This window comes from Gordionus sp. m RMFG-2023, chromosome 1, assembly GCF_954871325.1.
Source record: "Gordionus sp. m RMFG-2023 chromosome 1, tfGorSpeb1-WG-v2, whole genome shotgun sequence".
NCBI classification, from domain to species: Eukaryota; Metazoa; Nematomorpha; class Gordioida; order Chordodea; family Parachordodidae; genus Gordionus; species Gordionus sp. m RMFG-2023.
Window position 1 is genome coordinate 75,592,211 of NC_088775.1, and position 17,573 is coordinate 75,609,783.

Consider the following 17,573-nt stretch of genomic DNA (forward strand, 5'->3'; position numbering starts at 1 on the left):
TATCGACACTGGTTTCGCAATGTTCGCATTGGTATGGTAGAACAATTTCGCAATTGAGCCATAGTCCAATAACAAATCTTAGCTAGTCAGCGGAGAGCAACAAATCAAGGTTATTGGAGGGTATGGTTTCCAGAAATTCGTAACCGGATCCTTGGTTCAATTGGTGAAAAACTGTGAGATCGTCGTTGTGAAGACTCGATTTTAGTAAATTATATTTAAATTTAGAAAAAATTGATCATATTTCTTATTTTAAAAAAAAATATATTTGAGCAATAATTTGGAATTAATTTTTTTTTATCGGTAATGAGACATATTTATATACTTGAAATGATTATTAAATAGGCACTTTAATGACATTAGCATCGATATAATTATATTTAGTTTTGGAAAAAAATTGATAAAACCACATTTCTTATTTAAAAAAAATATGAACTATAAATCATTAAATAGTACAAGATCACAACGGTTAAATGGGACATATTTTGCATATTCTGTCTTGTTAATAATTTATTGCTTAGAAAATGCAAATAAAAATTGTAAATAATATCACAATTAACAATGGAAAATTACTAATAGATGAATCTACCATTTTGCCCGCCTTGGCTAGTAAAATCGGAATTGGTGCTTTCTTATGATGATTCTATTTTTAAATTTATAGACCTAATTGAATTGGAATTGAAAGATGTAGAGAGGATAGTTCATACTTTACTGGATCTTCTTAAATCCGCTACGTTTTCTGAAATTTTTTTACAAAAAATTGGATTTCTTTATAGCATAGAGCCTTTGCGCAATACATCCAATAAATCATCGTTTAAAAATAGCGATGCCCGATGCAATAAAAATTGTTATAGGCGTTAATCCTTTTAAAGCCTTTATTGACATATATAGTTTATATAGCCAGTCTAACAAAAATAAAAAAGCCTTGGATCAAAGTCTGAATTAGGCCTTCTGTTGCTGAAGATTAGAAGGGTACTTGATGTACGATTGATGCCTAGCAGAGTTGATACTGTTAATTGTTAAAGCAGTTTGGAATAACTATAGGGCCCTGTATTCGCATTTCAAAAATTCTATCAACAATGCAAAATTAACGGGCTGCCCACCCGGTTAGAAAATGGCGAATTCTTTTCAAATCTCGCCCTAATCTTCTATTTGAATTATCCAATCTGTCTTTAAAACTTCAGATAAGAACATCAATTTACCTAACTTTGAAAAATCAATAAAGAGAACGATTCCTGTTCATCTTTTAAGGATATGACTGATAGATTCCAAATATTATATAATTTCTAAATGAATGTTGATTTAATATTTTCATTTGAGAATTAGATTATTTCCATTTTACTTAAATCAATTTTCTTTATTAAACCGAAATATTTAAAAACATATAAAAATATAAGAAGCTAAAGGAAAAGAGAAGGCAATCTGATATCAACGAAAATATTATTACTGTCTTAATAGACAATATGCAAAATAGGTTTATGGATGATAATACCGATAATTATAATAATCAAAAATATTATATTAAATTTTAGTTTTGGATATCTTATCAGATATGGAATATTTGGAAAAGGATAACTGGCTAGCAGACCCTCGCATTTATGGGGAACAAAAAATAGATAAATTTGTTACCGGCTGAGGCTTAATTTGGATCTCATAATAAATGAGATGAAGGAATATAGATAATAATGAAGGCAATAAATGCCCTCGTAATTTGAAAGTTTCAAAATTGTATTAATACAATTCCGCTTGAGCGCGGCTTCCACCTTATGAATGCCATTATGACGGATTTGCATGTTTTATAAACATATTTCCAGTTAAATGGAATTCTTTATATATTAAAAAGTGGCAATTCACAAGTGTGCAAATGATAACCAATCAAGGTAGCGTGGAGTTGATATTATTAAAAAAGGTTCGCTACGGCAAATAATGCAGTTTATTTCCATACGATTTATGCATTATGTTATAATAATATAATTAATTTTATATATTTCTAAATACCTATTTGGTATTTTATATGAAATGCTTCGATATAAACTATTAAATTAATAAAAATTTGCCTCAAAAACAAAAATTCGCATCTAATTTTTGCCTGCTTCCTACTAATATTTTACATTAATAGCATCCCCTCCCTTTTCCGCAAATTTGGGACGAGATTTTTGCTTAAAATTAAGAATTTTATTAAGTAATTAAAAAAGATTGTCTAATTGCCCAGAGGCTGCACTTGCCATATTGGTACGGTTATTTTTTGGATATCTTGAAGATTTTCGCTGTGAAAATGATGAAGATGGTAATAAGAGGAAATTAACCCTTAAATCACAAGACTGATGACACCTGCCTATATACCCTGGTCTGGAAAAATGATTTTAAGTCATCTTTTGTAATTTTGTCTCCGGACGAGTATTTAATCTGATTGCTTATTATAAAAGTAAACGGGAATGAGAGTATGAATATACCGAAATTTATTTTATTAATAGTTTTATTTAATAATTTTAATTTTCTATGAAAATCAATTAAAAATGATTGTATGACATATATATATGATATATATAAATGTATTGAGATATTAATAAAACCAAAAATGATATGTCATTTTTATAATATAACTGAATTTTTTTTAGGATAAAGTTTTATCGTACATTATATAAATGAATATTAATTCTATAAAAACTTATATTACTTTCAAATAAAATCTACTATCAAAATTATAGGATAATGCATAGGTTATAATATAATGTTGGTATAAAAATAAATATAATTTATACATATTAAATTGTGAAAATATATTTTATAATGTTAATACTATCAAAAAAATTAGTTAGAAATATAATGTTTAAAAGATTACAATTTATTGTAGAGCAAAAGTAAGTTTTAAAATATAGTTCACGATTGAATTCTAAGCAGATCTAATATCTGTCGATGATTTACAAGTACAACCTTAAATTTTAATTAAATTTTCAAAATTCATGATTCATGTAAGCTTTATATTTTAGTCAATAAAACTATATTTATAAAATCAGAAATACAAAGGAGATTGACAAATTAATATTAATCACATAACCATAGAATTCCAAAAATCCCTACAAGATCTGAACCATTTACTTCTTGAATTCAAACAGATAAAATCCCTTATAATCTAAATCATTAGTTATAAAAATCATTGCTCAATTTCAAGACCGTTAATTAAATGTTTAAATATAATGACAAAAAATAGGCTTTAAAAAAATGTATAATAAGAAATTACAATCAAACATTTGCAACATATTACATTATTAGAAATAAAAAAATTTCGAAAAAAGGTTACATAACTTCTAAATCCAAAAGTGGGCTATTGTGTCATATAAATTATTTTTTTAATTGTTTTGAAAAATCTAAATATAAAAAAAAGATCAGTTCCTGTAGACGTAGTTATAATATACAACAAAAAGTGAGCAATAAAATTTAATAATATTTTTTAAACGAATTAAAATTTGTAAATGTAATCAATTAAAACTATAAATAATTAATTATATAGTTTCAAAAAAAATAGTTTAAAATACTAATATTGCGTTATTTTCGAATCTTATTCCTCTTAATCGTTTTATAAATTGATAGTTATTTAGTAATATTACCAAAGAAAGTATTATTTTCAATACAATGATAAAGATGAGTGGAGGGAGGGGGAAGAAGAAAAGAATAAGATAAAAAATTATTTTCAAAATAAAAGTCGTTGCTTAACGAAAAAAAAACAACGTAAAAGTGATAAGATATTCATTTCCTTTAGGCCACTTTGTCCGCAAGGCTTTCAGTTCCCAGCCCAGTGATAGCTCTGAATCTTGCGGCATTTCCGGTATTATTAGACCCGTTTTGTTCGGGAATCGGGGCTGTAAAAGTTAGCAACAGGAGTCTCATAAGTCCTTTAGTAGCAGTTTCTAGCTTGACAAAAAACCCACCCCGTTTATCGGACACTTGTTGTCTCAGTATTAAGGCCCTCTCTTGCAAAAGTATGAAGGATGCACTCCAAGTAGTAGGCAGGATAGCTAAGGCCAAATAACCCAGAAACAGGATATAGCGGCTAAATAGTCTTTCGCAGGCTAGGTAAGTGCGGGAATGAATCGACTTTTGAGAAAAAAAATAAACAAAATTTTATAATATAATAAAGCAAAAACAAGAATAGGATTAGATTATATTACGAAAATTAAAAACTTATAATTTCAAGATATTATATAAATACAACAAAACAATTTAAGATTGAATAAAAAATTTTATGCAGACAAATTTGCTGCTCGATAATGACCAGTAAATAATCAACTAGTTAGGAAATCTCAGTCACATGGTGATTTTATAAGACACAGTTTTAAGATGACATTAAATACCATCATAATCAAGAATTATTTTATATAGTATACAGTAATACTTGCCTAATCTCTTGAAAATTAAGGCAACTTCACAATATAAACAACATTTTTATTACTTTAAAATTTGGGTAAAAATTTATAGCACCATCAGAATTTATAGGAATTATCTATTGGACGTTTTAGATTTACTTTAGTGAGAAAATTTTTAAGCAAAGGATAATATTATAAACCTGGTCTGATTTTTTAAATTTGAATTATTTTAATTTAATAAGTAGGAAATTGTAAATACGAGAAGCGAATGAATGAATGTTAATGATCCATCAGTTTCATTTGATTTTTTAACTGGTCATCTTTTATGGTAAATTTTTAAAAATTCAGTTGAAATTATTAATTTTAGGCCGGATTTTTAAAACTATATTTTAAGGTTCGTTTCGGTTCGGGTATATAGGTCTCTAATTTATAAAAATATTAAACGCAAGAATGTGAAATTATTTCTATTTCTAAATAAAAAAGACTAAATTCTATCTAAATTTGGTTTAAAATGAGGAAATTTTAAGATTATAATAATTAATCGAATAACGATATATCAGTACACATATAAATTAAATGCCACATCTCTAACCAATAAAAAGTAGGAAAATCCAGGAAACTTAATCTCGGAAGAAAACTTTGTGAGATTCCAAAAATAATCCTCCACGTCCTGGGGAGACCTAGAGATTTTTGCCCTTAAATCGGTCTTGAAAACTTCCCAATTCTTGTTAAAGAGCTTCGAAAAAGAAATTAACCCCGTCTTTTTATCCACTAATCTAAGGGCTTTGACGAATACGAAATTAAGCCTATTCTTGAGGGTCAGAATCAAGTAGAGGACACTATCAATCGGTTTAGGTTGAACCGAATCGACCTCTAGCACCAAATTTTCAAGTTTTGCCTGTTTAAAATATATATTATTTTAACGATGAAAGTTGGAGAAAGGTGTGTTTAATGTAATAAGCGATGTGAAGAAAAAGAATAATTATGCAAGCAAAATTCTGCATAAGATCAGCACTATGTTCATGACAAGAGAAAGATAGTCATAAAATCAACAAAAAATTCTAGAGGAATAATTTATCATTCAAATGGGTTACAAATCCAAGCGAGCAAATTATATTTCTAACAAACAAACTATTGACCGATTTTTTTTTAATTAATAAACAAATTTTACATAAAATTATTTTTAAATGTTTCAACTTAAAAACTTTGTCGTTATAAAAATATTTATAGATTCAGGATAAAATACATTTTCGAAGATGTGATAATGAATAAAATTCAAAATAAATTATTGTTTTTAATAAAACACAAACAAAATAATAGCTCTAAAAACTACTTGAATAAATATTATGTAATAAGTTGTTTTACCCCCATCGTTTAATCAATACAAAAATATCAGTATATATATAATAAACCCTAGGACTCTTTTTGCGTTCGTTGAAAGATGCAGAAGCATTCATAATCTTTTTTAAAACGGATTCCGACTCGCTACTAATATTTGGGGCAGCAGGATTAATGGGGTACGGTCTTAACACTCTTTTTTTGTTTCCCAATTTGATGTCCAATTTTTCTTGCCCCTTTTCTTCCAGCTTGTCGGGCTTCACTGTATCAAAAAAATTGTTTATAACGGCGTTCTCATTGACATGAATTTTGTTGGATATCCCAGAGGTTGGAGTCGATGATTGTTTGGGAGATGTTGGCAGGTAAGTGTTGGAAAAAAGGTAAAGTATCTTGACAAAATACCTCCCAGGAGGGGTATTGAAGAAAAAGTAGTCTAGGCCGTCTAAATAGGTGTCAAAAGCTTCCCCGAGTTGGGCCTTGGCTTTTTCTTTACCTTTATTCGCGGTACTGAAGGTACCGTTCATTATGCTTAATATCTGTTTAAAAAAAGAGTTCAAAATGGGCATTATAAATATAAGATTATCATGAACATAAGAGAAGGAAAATTCTCCCCCCCCCCGCTAGCAAATTTGGGAATTTTTGAAAATCATTTAAGGTAGTGCTGTTAACACCCCTCCCTAAAAAATGCTATACATGATATGTCATTTAAACGATAAAAAATTTAATTTTCAATTGTGTAAAACCAAAATTATTTTAGAAAAATGTATACTGAACAAAAAAGACACAAAAAGCAGCCTAAAACCTTCCAACAAAATTTATGGAATATGGAGTGCGACCCAAAGGTTATCATTCCAATAGGAAGATCCTAGCTTATATTTCTTTTTCATTATATGATGTAATTGATAAAGGCCCATATATAAAAAGGGCTAAATTATCTGAAACTCAATTTTAAATTAGGATGATGTATACTTCAGCCTACATTTTTTTATATTATTTTTATCATAAAATTAATCGTCTTTTAAATCATATTAATTAGATATGTTAAATCATATTCATAAAATATATTAATAAGATAAGTAAATTGATAAATTTAAATAAAATAATCGATTACCACATTGATTGCAAACATGGTCAAAAGGACGAATGGTTTTATTGTTATGGTGTATATGGGCCTGAGACCTTCCAGTACCTTTTTTTAAAAATAAATCATGTTTAAAAAAATGATCATATGTACATAATGTATATAATGTTTAATAATTTTTTAAAAAAATACTAATTTACATAAAATTAAATTTATGTAAGTTATGAAAACAGTAATGCTCGAACCTTATCAGAGGGCTCAAAGAGAAGCGGGATTTCTTTTTCGAGCAAATTCATCTTCGACATTGCGAAGGAGTTTAGGTAATCAGCTAAACATGAATTATAATAATGATAAATATATAGAAATGGCGTTTTAATGCATGACGAAACCGGAGGCATTGTTATCGAGTCCCGTAGAGGTCAAAATTTCCGGCCTGGCCTTAAAATTCTTTTTTGTTTTCAGGCAAGTCCGGGATTTTTATTATGATCATCTTATAGCCCGAAATTTTATAAAATTTCGTAAATTGTTTTAAGACTGTGTCCTAAACCTGGCTTAAAAATTCGGAAAAATAAAAAAAAATTTGAAATTTTCTAGAATTATGTTTATTTTATTTATATATTAAAAATAGCTTATTCTTCTTTTGTTAAAGTTTCGAAAGTTTACGAAATATATTTTTGATATTTAGGAATCAGCCGAGCCCAGATTTGTAAAATAATATCATTCTTTGAGTCGTCCTGGGTTTGCGTGCCAAATATATATGTAAGCGGAAATGTGATATTAATATTTAATAATAATTGTATGAAATTTATTTTTGGAATATATTCCAGCAAAGTTAAACTTTCCAAATTTAAAAAACGCGCTAAATAATTTAAAATTAACAAAATAAAGATTTTGAAATATATTCTAGTATGTGTAAAATACCTATCTTTAAAATTTCAGACAAAACATAGTATATGTATCTCCTTGTTAAAAATGCTAGGATCAACCTATTAAGAAATAGGCATAATTTATGATTCACCATCAAATATAAAACAACTTCTATTTATGATAATCGTAATGAAAAGATCATGAATAAACGATATCAATGATAAAGAGATGTTTCTTAAGTATTTTATGATAATATTTCAAAAGTTTTTTTCAAAATTCCAAATCAATATAATTAGAATTTATAAAAAAAATAACACGCACCCGAACTTCCCAAAAAACCATTTTTGTCAAATTTTTCTCCAGTAGAGTCTAAGAATATCTTCTTAAAGATTGGTTTGACGAACGATTTGAGAAAGATTTTGATGACGTTCTCGGTGGCATTAAAAGGCAGCCCAATCAAGATGGGGTAACGGGTCTTAGCTTTTATATATTTGGTGCGCGTTAGGGTAGAGATATCCGAAACCATCGGTACTGAGGCTACCCTGTGAGTAACAAAACGTTTCGACAATGCTACATTGTGGGTTACTCCTGGGCTAGAATTGGCCGTGAGAGACATGACAAACTTTTTCGGCGACTTTACGGGGTTGTTACCCACCATGTGGCCGATCTGGTTATTTGTTTTTTCAACGAAATCAATTATATTGTCGACCGAATCGGTGATAACTTTACCGTAGGTAATGTTGTTTTCTTTCGCGCTGGTAAGTATGTTGTCTTTCAGCTTTGGTAAATCAATTTTTTCGATGAAATCGGTTTGATTAATATGATGGTTCAGTGAATGATTCGTGTAATTGTAATCAGGGAAAAAATTGGAAATTTTCAGGGGGTTGATGGGAGGGGATAGGGAATTATCGGGTATGAGAGTGTTGAGGTTTCCATTTTGGCCTGCTGGGTGAGAAGTTTGATTCACGAATATAGATCTACAAATTTTATGAATATTTTTTAATATAGGTAACTTAATTTTTTTTTAATAATATTATCAACTAGATTATTGTAAAAATAACAACCGAACGAACTCAAATAAGTAACAATGTATTAGGAAATAATGTATAAAAATTCATGCCATAATTTTTTTATATAATGCCATAAAAGGTCTGGAAAATAGATCATTTTTAAATATAACCTTATCTAGAATTAAATAATTAAATAGAAATAAATCCAAGAAAAAACATTATATATAATACTCGTAAAATGTAGGAGATTAAATTGCTCGCATATGGTTTTTGTTCATGTATCACGTACAACCGCAATTTTGTATAATAAAAGGATCTTAGATGAGAATTTTAAAAAAAAATTGAACGCAAAAAAAACCAATAAGGATATTATGGTTAATAGATAAGAATTTATAAACATTATTTACTATATTGTGATCATTTGATTGGCAGATTTAAAATTATAAATATTTTAAAAATTTAAGATTCCGAATATTCCAAAAGAAAATCTAAACAATAGGTCCTTATCATATAAATCATAACAATAAAAAACTTTAGTATTAAATTGAATCCTGTTTGAATCTCGAACATAAATTTACCGGACATTGTATCCTTGATAAAAAAAGAAAATATAACATTCATAACTTTAATAAACATCCGGCCTATATTGCCATACGTTTGTTCTAAATGAAATACTAACGAAAAATATTTAATAATGAAAGTCAGCCATTTCACCCAATCACCCTAGCCAATATAAGGCTTTAGAGGTAATCAGAATAAAAACCCCCTGTTATCATGAATTTTAAGTCTAAATTTAATTAATGCTAGACATATTATTTAATTATAGGATCAGATAGGTGATCATTCATATTATTAAGAATATAGGTTACACGCTGATCACGTTAAATTAATTGCGCAGTAATAACCCATAGTTGTGCTATATATTTATTTTATTGATATATTTATGGGTTATTTGTAGATATTTTTGCCCACTATGACTATAAAATTGAATCGGGTGATATTAAAAATAGAATCAGTTGATTATCGGTGATCAGAGCCATGCACGGGCGTCCGAGTCGGACTGAAAACCTTTTTCTCGGACTCGGCCTAGAATTATATATTATTTTGTTAAATCTAAATGTCAATCAGAATCATATGTATATTTCATCTAAGACATTTCACTTATTCATTTACGCAATTTCCATTTCCCAATTAAGAATTTCCTGTGATTGTGATTTGTTTATGACTAGTTAAAACTCTATTACTAATAGCCACTTTTACACTTTAAATGACTATTCTATTCTATACTACCCAACGTGATTAATGGTGGGCTACCCACCGGTTTCGAATTGAAAAGATGTATTCAAGTACTAGTTACTTTAACAACACTAGAAAATATATTATCAGAAAAGTATTTTTAAAGTTTCTAACCTTTTCTATTTTAGTATTCGCATGGCATCGTATAATATGATTAAGCCATTTACCTCTTCTAATACTTTTGCATTTGCAAAAACTTCGAAATTTCAACTCCATTTCTTTTGGAGAAAGTTACTTGGCATCGAAAATCAAAAAACTCCCTACCCACCTTCAATTGAAGATCTTGTGTCAGACCCCCGTCCAGATAGTAGGAGTTCCTGGATTTCAACATTATACCATTATAAAACTTGTTTTTAATCAAATCAAGGTCCTATGCTTAGTCCATATCTCTAACTTTCGCCTCTTGTTACCTTTAAAAATTATATGTAAATAATCATTTATCAAAGCTAATTGATTTTCATTAAAATGGGTTTTTCTATTGACTCATACTACCAATATCAATACTCAAAAAAGTATTAAGGCCTACAACTTTCCACATATTATTAGTTTGTATTAAATGTACTTAACAAAAATACCTTGGACCAAAACAATGAATATAAATACACCCGGACAAAAATACCTCCATTTTAATAAAAAAAAATTTATTCTGATAGACATTACCGAATGTAATGGGTTTAGTATCTAATAAAATTAAGTATTTCTCATAAACTACTTTTATGCTTAGATTAACCCTAACCCACAATAGGCCTTGCCATGATTTGCTTAGCCATACATTTAGTCAGTATACTTCACCTATGTGGATGGTTTTTTATAAAAATTTGTATAGAAGGTTTTTTATAAAAATTTGTGTAAAAATGCATATAGCGCAGCGCATTTTCAAGTTAATGTTATATGAATGAAAATGAAATATGCGAGGAAAAAATTAATAAAAACTTTCCCCTTTTTCCTAACATTAAAAAAATTTAATTTTTTTGTCCGGGGGCATTTATGTCCAGTGCCTTTTGCTCAGTACACTTCTGACCGATTGCCAAAAGATCATGTGTTATGCCTAAAAAAGAAATTTAAAAATCAAGAAATTCGATCCCTCTAAAATAATCATTATTAAAAACTTTAAGAAAAAATCCCCACTATATTTTTTATAAATATTTGAAAATCAATCCGCAATTAGTATTTTTTTCAAACTAGGGATTAATTTTCTTTCTAACCCGACCGGAGGTCAGAGAAAAGAGAGGTTGGGGGTAAAGTCTCCAATTTTTTTAATGAAAATCTATCACAATCAAAACAATTTTTTATTGGCAGTCTGGTTTAAATAATTTGAATGTATTTTTTTATGGTGAGTTTCAAACTAGAGAAAATAAGGATAAGGGAAAATGTGCCATAAATGGCCATGTTTGAAGATTGGCCACGACACTTTAACTTTTTATCTATTGGACCGATTTTTCTCAAAATTAGTCAAAATGTATATATTTATGTTATGTACCTTACCTAAGTTCATTTATTGAATAGAGCAATCCAATAAAAAAATATATTAAATAAACTGTTTTTAGTACCTCTTTTTGAAAAAATCACTTTACACATTTTTTTTGTTTGGTGAAAAAATTACTAATTTAGATTACTGATATTTTTTATAAATATTATCCTTAGGCATTTAGCATTATTCACACAAAAAATTAGAGTTTAAAAGTTTTATTTAATAGACATATAAAGGCGCATTAGAGAGGTTATCTGACCATGTATTGATTGGCCACAATTCGCACATTCATATTTAAATGGAAAGCTCGTGCAAATCAATTTGGTGAAATTTCAAATGATGAACAAGCTTAAGAATGATTAGCAAAAAGATAATTAAGATATTAATTTATAATATTATCATTAAATAGATGATGATAAATTGGGATATTAATACTAATTAAATTAGTGAATAATTAATTTTTTATATAACTAAAAAATGTAGAAATATTAACATAGGTCTTTTACAAGTGATTAATAATTAGGCTATACATTGATATAAAATTTGTTTGGTTAAACCCAAATCTTAATACCTATTTTTCAAAAAAACAAAAGCAAGGCCATTCATGGCACATTTCCCAAGAGATGTTATTATCATCAATTAGATTATAATATAGAAATTTTTGAAGAAAATCCCAAGCCGGTTCTAATTATTCCAGAAAAAAGTTGGGCCAGAAACCCTCATTTTTCTGTAATTTAGAATAAGTTTTAAAAAAAATATATTAACTTATAAAATAGCTAAAAGCAAATAATATAGAATCGATTTTTACAAATATGGGCTTTATCCAAAAAAACCAATAAATATAGGCCTCGATTCGATATTTATTATCTGAAGCCCTAATAGAGATGTCCTTACGGTCTTAGTAATAGCATCTCAATCTAATAATTAATCAAAAATAAAATTAGATTTTTTATAAATTATCTATTATTTTTTAGCCAAAATAATTTCGTTGTTTTAAATAATTTATTCCCTTTCCTATCATTTTCCTTGGGGCATTATTGTCTGGAACATCCATGTCCGATTAAGACGATTTTGGGGTTTTGATAATGAATAAACATCTTGAATTTCTCCAACATAGTATTTGACAAATCTACACAGAACGATGATTGTCAAAATTCCCTTAACACTTCTTACAAATTTAGCGTTTGCTATAAAAACGCAGACAACTAATTAAAGCGATATTAAAATTTTAATATAATAAACGAATCACAAACCCATTAGCGATTTTTTAAATTTATGCAACGACGCACTAAGGAAATTTTTTTCAAAAAAAAAGATTGTTTATGAGAGGGACTCAAATTCGTTTCTCAAATTATTTCTTTCATTTTCATCTCTTTTCTCGGTTTTTTAAAAACTTTTTTGAAATAATGTTTACTATGATTTGAAATAGAAAGATTAATCTTTATAAAAAAATATATGCATTTTCAATTTCAAACCACGTTTTTTTATTTTTTAAATAATGGTTTCATTTATCATTCATTATTTATCAATCATTTTAGGTTTATGTTTAACAATGTTTTGTATGTTCATGTATTCAATTCAATGTTAATATAAATTATAGACACCACATGTGTATAGTTCACGTTTCAGTACATAATATAATTTACGAAAACTGGTAAAGTTAGTTTATTTTGTGCCATAGATTTGGTTTAAGATTAAGAAAATGGATTCATGATTTTTATGAAATAAAATATTGTTTTATTTATGGGTTGTATCGATTTTTAAATAGGATCCTCTTAAACCCTTCTTTGATTTCAATAAAAATTTATCCTTATAGGAGAAATCAAATATACTAATTATTTCATTTATTACTAATCAAAACCCTAGAAAGAAAAAATGAGGTAAGCGTTAAGTGGGGTCTGCCAGACATTCTATTTACGATTTTATTTAGATATTTATTATAAATCAAACCTCAAACTTTTTTAATGCTATGTTTTCGATAATTCAAACTGCCAAAATTTCTTTTTTTTAACTAGTACAAATAAGTCAATATTTAAAAAAGCCAAGACATTTATGCCAAAAAAGATTTTTTTTTAAACTTTATAAAAAAAAGATTTAAAATAAAAACAAGGCATTTTATAAAGTATATGTATTTTTATTCTCTAAAATAAATTTAAAAAATATAATTTCTCATAGGGTAAGGTTAAAAAAAACAACTTGTATATGGATTATTGCGGGAAACAATAATTTAATGATTTTTATCCATTTTATACTATTTATTACAAAATAATACTATAAAAATGAATAGTAAATATTTCCTACCTAATCATTAATATTTTACGGGCCTATATTTTATTGATGTTACCAACAACCGGGCCTCCGGAGTGAAAGGGTGGTCCTTTAGGACTACTTGCCATTAAATATAGGAATATCGAAACATTGTGAAATATTATAGCTGACCCCCGATTGGTTTATATAGGATATCACAATATAAAATAGGCCTCTAAAAAACCATATTTAAGATTTTTTGAAAAATCAAAATCTCTCTTATTTTAAAAATCACTGAATTTAAATTTTTTTTAAAAGATCAAAATCCCTTTTTTTAAAGATGATTTTTTACTTTGAAGAGCATTTCAAACTCTAAAAGAAACTGTTTATTTAATCGAACGATATAAAAGCTCAACTATAAGATTTTATCGATTAGCGAATATTGTAGTTTGTATAAATATTCAATATCAACAATTAAAAAATAATAATTTTCACAATATTTTTAAAATCAATAATAAATAAACTTACTTTTGATGCATATTAATAATATATTTTATTTATCAGTAGGTGATATAGGGAATTTCAATTTTTATTACAAAAAAAACGCGTATTCATATATTTTGAAAAGAAAAGATAGACGAGACGATGGGCAAAAAGAAAAAACATATGGCAGAATATTAATATAATTAAAAAAACCATGTCATTTTTTATTTCATAAATCTTTAAAATGTAAACAATCAAAAAAACTTGTGGTATTTTGTTGTTTATAAAATGGAGCAAAAGCAATTTTTTTTTCTATTCCATTATGTACACAGCATATTTACTTTTATTCTTTTCTTTCACTGCACATGCAAGCATAAAAAATCTTAACTAAATTATTTTTGATATGCGATATTTTGAAGAAAAAAAGTGACACCTACATAAAAAAATTAAGTAAACAAAAACAAGAAAAAAAGTATCTTATTTCAACTCAATTTGAATAATGAATTTTTAAATTATAAGCGACAAAAAAAAACTTGAAAAGAAAGAATTTTTTTTATAACGTGAACTTAAAAAAATAAATAAAATTATACGATTACAAAAAAATATTTTTTATACGATAAAAAATGGTTGAAGGGGCGGAATAGTTTTATTAGAATTATCTATTCACAACGCCTTAAAATGGTTAATTCAGAATTTTGTGACTAAATATTTTAAAAACCATTAATCAATTATATTTTTTTGTAACTGTAAGTAATGATGAAATTAATGTGTTTAAAGCAGGGACCGGGAACAAGTTATTTCATTCTTGTTCCCTTCCGGTCCCGTTACAGGTTTCGAATCGTTCTTGAAGGCTATTTCTCTTTTTTTAAAAAAATCGAATTTGATTATACAAATAATCACCATCGGAGAGAAATGGCCCGAGTGAAAAGCCAAAAACTCGCCTCTTCAAGCCTTTAATTTTTTCTTCTAAAATTGGGTATTTTTGTCTGGTGTATATTCCTGGATATTTTTGCCTAGTGCCTTTTTGTCCTAGGCCTTTATGTTCATGATTTTATATTACATCTAGCTAAGTATCAATATAATATCTAAAAGATTAATATTTATGATTTGTTGTTGTGAACATAAATTTGAGTTCGAATTATCCATTGCAATTTTTAACCTATTATATTATATTGATTTTGCAAAAAAAAACAGTTCTTTCTCAGTGTTCAAGAACAGTTCCTAGAAAGCAATGTAATGATTGTGAACCTTTTGTTCCAAAATTTCTCCCAAAGCTGACTAACTCATTTTGATGTTAGCCAAAGTTTGGTGACTTAACAGACACTATTCAAGAAATTTCCATTCTATGTTTCCTTGTTAGAAGATATTTTAAATGTTGTTGTATAGTATTCTAAAAGAAAAACTGAATATAATTATTCTTGTTTCTATATAAATAACATTTTATTTTTGTCATAAATTTTATATTTGTAGATATATTATAACGTTTATATGTCTCTAATATTCCTATGCTTATGACATTTAAAAATTAAAATATGTATCTAAACATAAAAAGCAAGGATCCATATAAACCATTATATTCCTGGAACTAACAGTATGTAAAATCTATCTCTAAAAAAAAACCAAATTGTTATATTCAGTTCAATATTTTTAAAATCAATATGAATAAGTTTTTTTTTAAATTTTCTTTAAATATAATTCTTTATACTTTGTCCAAAACTTCAAAAAATTAAATTGAAAAGCTTTCAAAACTTAAATGATAAAAAATAAATAAGCTATTTTAAATATAAAGATAAAAACATGGCCAAAAACATAATTCTAGAAAATGTTAGTGTTTTCCTTTCATCAAATTAATACTGAAAGAGAACCTTATGTGGTTAAAAAAAACTATATTATTAAAAAAGTTCTAATTAAAATTATCAAAAATATAATTTCTATGTGTGGAGGTAATACCCAAATGTTTTCATTATTTATTTTTTTAAATAGGCCTCAACATTATAAATTTTAAATTTCAGCACATTTTTATAAATAAGATAAATAAAAATAACTAATTGATTTGACATAATCACAGAAAAAATATAATTGTCATTTTATTTTAGAGCAATTCTTTTAAGGCTAAAGTCTGGCTTCAGATAAAATTACAAGACTCTACCATGATTACACTATTTTTTAAAAATTTAAATTAACAGTAATAATGAAAATGAACTGAAACAAATCATTATAGCAAACTAGAAAATAACTGAATTGAATCATATGTTTTAAAAATGTTAATATCTAGATTAAACTAAATCATATAACATAAGGGTTTGGATCCCTTGTAAAAATACATATAATAAATAATCCTATATAGTGATAAAATAAAATATTAATTAAAAAGGGTCTTTAAATGTGTATTATTACTTAGTATCAAGATCCTTTACATAATTTAATTGGCTAAATAATAGAAAAGATGTATATTATATATGTGAAAAATTTGTAAATTCTTATTTTTAAAAAAATTCCAAAGCAACAAATTTATCTAATACTATATATATATCAAATGAAACATAATTGTGGAATCAATAATAAATCACAGTTAATATGAAAATAGTATTAGAGTTGATAAATTTAAAAAAAAATTAATATTCATTATAAATTCAAACATAACAAAAAATAATTTCACTCTAGTTCTAAACTAAAGTAATGTTATTTTCATAAAATATGGCTAATTATAAAAAAATATATTTTGATGAAAAACTATGATACATAATAATTTGGAAATTAAACTAGTCACAAAAATTAATGAAATTATAAAGCATTATTGCACAGTAACATTAAATAAAAATAATTAAAGCATCAAATAGATACAGATAAAAGTTACTTACAGCTCATTTTCTATAGTATCTAATGAAGATTTTGTTGAATAATATGTATCGCTATCTGAATCTGACACCCTGAATAATATATTTATATTACCTCTAATTATAATTATTAATATAAATAATATATAAATAAATATTTTATTAGTATTATGTTAGTTATACTTATTAATTAATTTTGAATAATCTTTAAAAGGTCGAGCTTTTCTGTATTGATGCAAATTGGGTTTTTAAATTTGAGAGGAATATTTTTGATCACCTTAGGTAGATAGGTTGAAATATATCATGAAAAGGAAGAAAAAAATGTTTCTATAGTTAAATTAATCCAACAAATCCAACAAAAATATTTATTATGGCTTAATTTTTTTAAATTCATTCTTTATCATAATAAATTAATTTAAAAAATTTAACATAAATTAGCATATAGAAAAAGTAGGACTAGGAGGCAACAAGCTTAGATTTTCCCCTATTTCCTATTGTTTACTCCATAACAAGCCTATCTTCAGCTTGATGTCCCAGGTAGGTCGCGACAAAATTACCCAATCTCATGATTCAGGAGTTATT

General features: G+C 26.6%; 1 protein-coding gene across 1 annotated transcript; it reads right to left on the minus strand.

The window, feature by feature from the left end:
* Positions 1 to 2,455: 2,455 nt before the first annotated feature.
* On the minus strand, positions 2,456 to 17,239 carry LOC135922395 (uncharacterized). Its single transcript, XM_065456779.1, has 8 exons — positions 17,175 to 17,239; positions 17,016 to 17,084; positions 7,969 to 8,624; positions 7,026 to 7,108; positions 6,811 to 6,888; positions 5,774 to 6,235; positions 4,954 to 5,259; positions 2,456 to 4,092 (listed from the first exon to the last, which is right to left on the minus strand). The coding sequence occupies exons 3-8, from the start codon at positions 8,303 to 8,305 to the stop codon at positions 3,754 to 3,756; spliced, it is 1,605 nt and encodes a 534-aa protein (XP_065312851.1). The 5' UTR covers positions 8,306 to 8,624; positions 17,016 to 17,084; positions 17,175 to 17,239; the 3' UTR covers positions 2,456 to 3,753.
* Between the last annotated feature and the right edge of the window lie 334 nt (positions 17,240 to 17,573).

Coding starts and splice junctions, on each gene's coding strand:
- LOC135922395 (XM_065456779.1), bottom strand. CDS start 8,305: ATGGTGGGTAACAACCCCGTAAAGTCGCCGAAAAAGTTTGTCATGTCT. Junction 7,109..7,968: donor TGGTTTTTTGGGAAGTTCGG/GTGCGTGTTATT, acceptor ATTCATGTTTAG/CTGATTACCTAAACTCCTTC. Junction 5,260..5,773: donor AACGCAAAAAGAGTCCTAGG/GTTTATTATATA, acceptor TATTTTAAACAG/GCAAAACTTGAAAATTTGGT.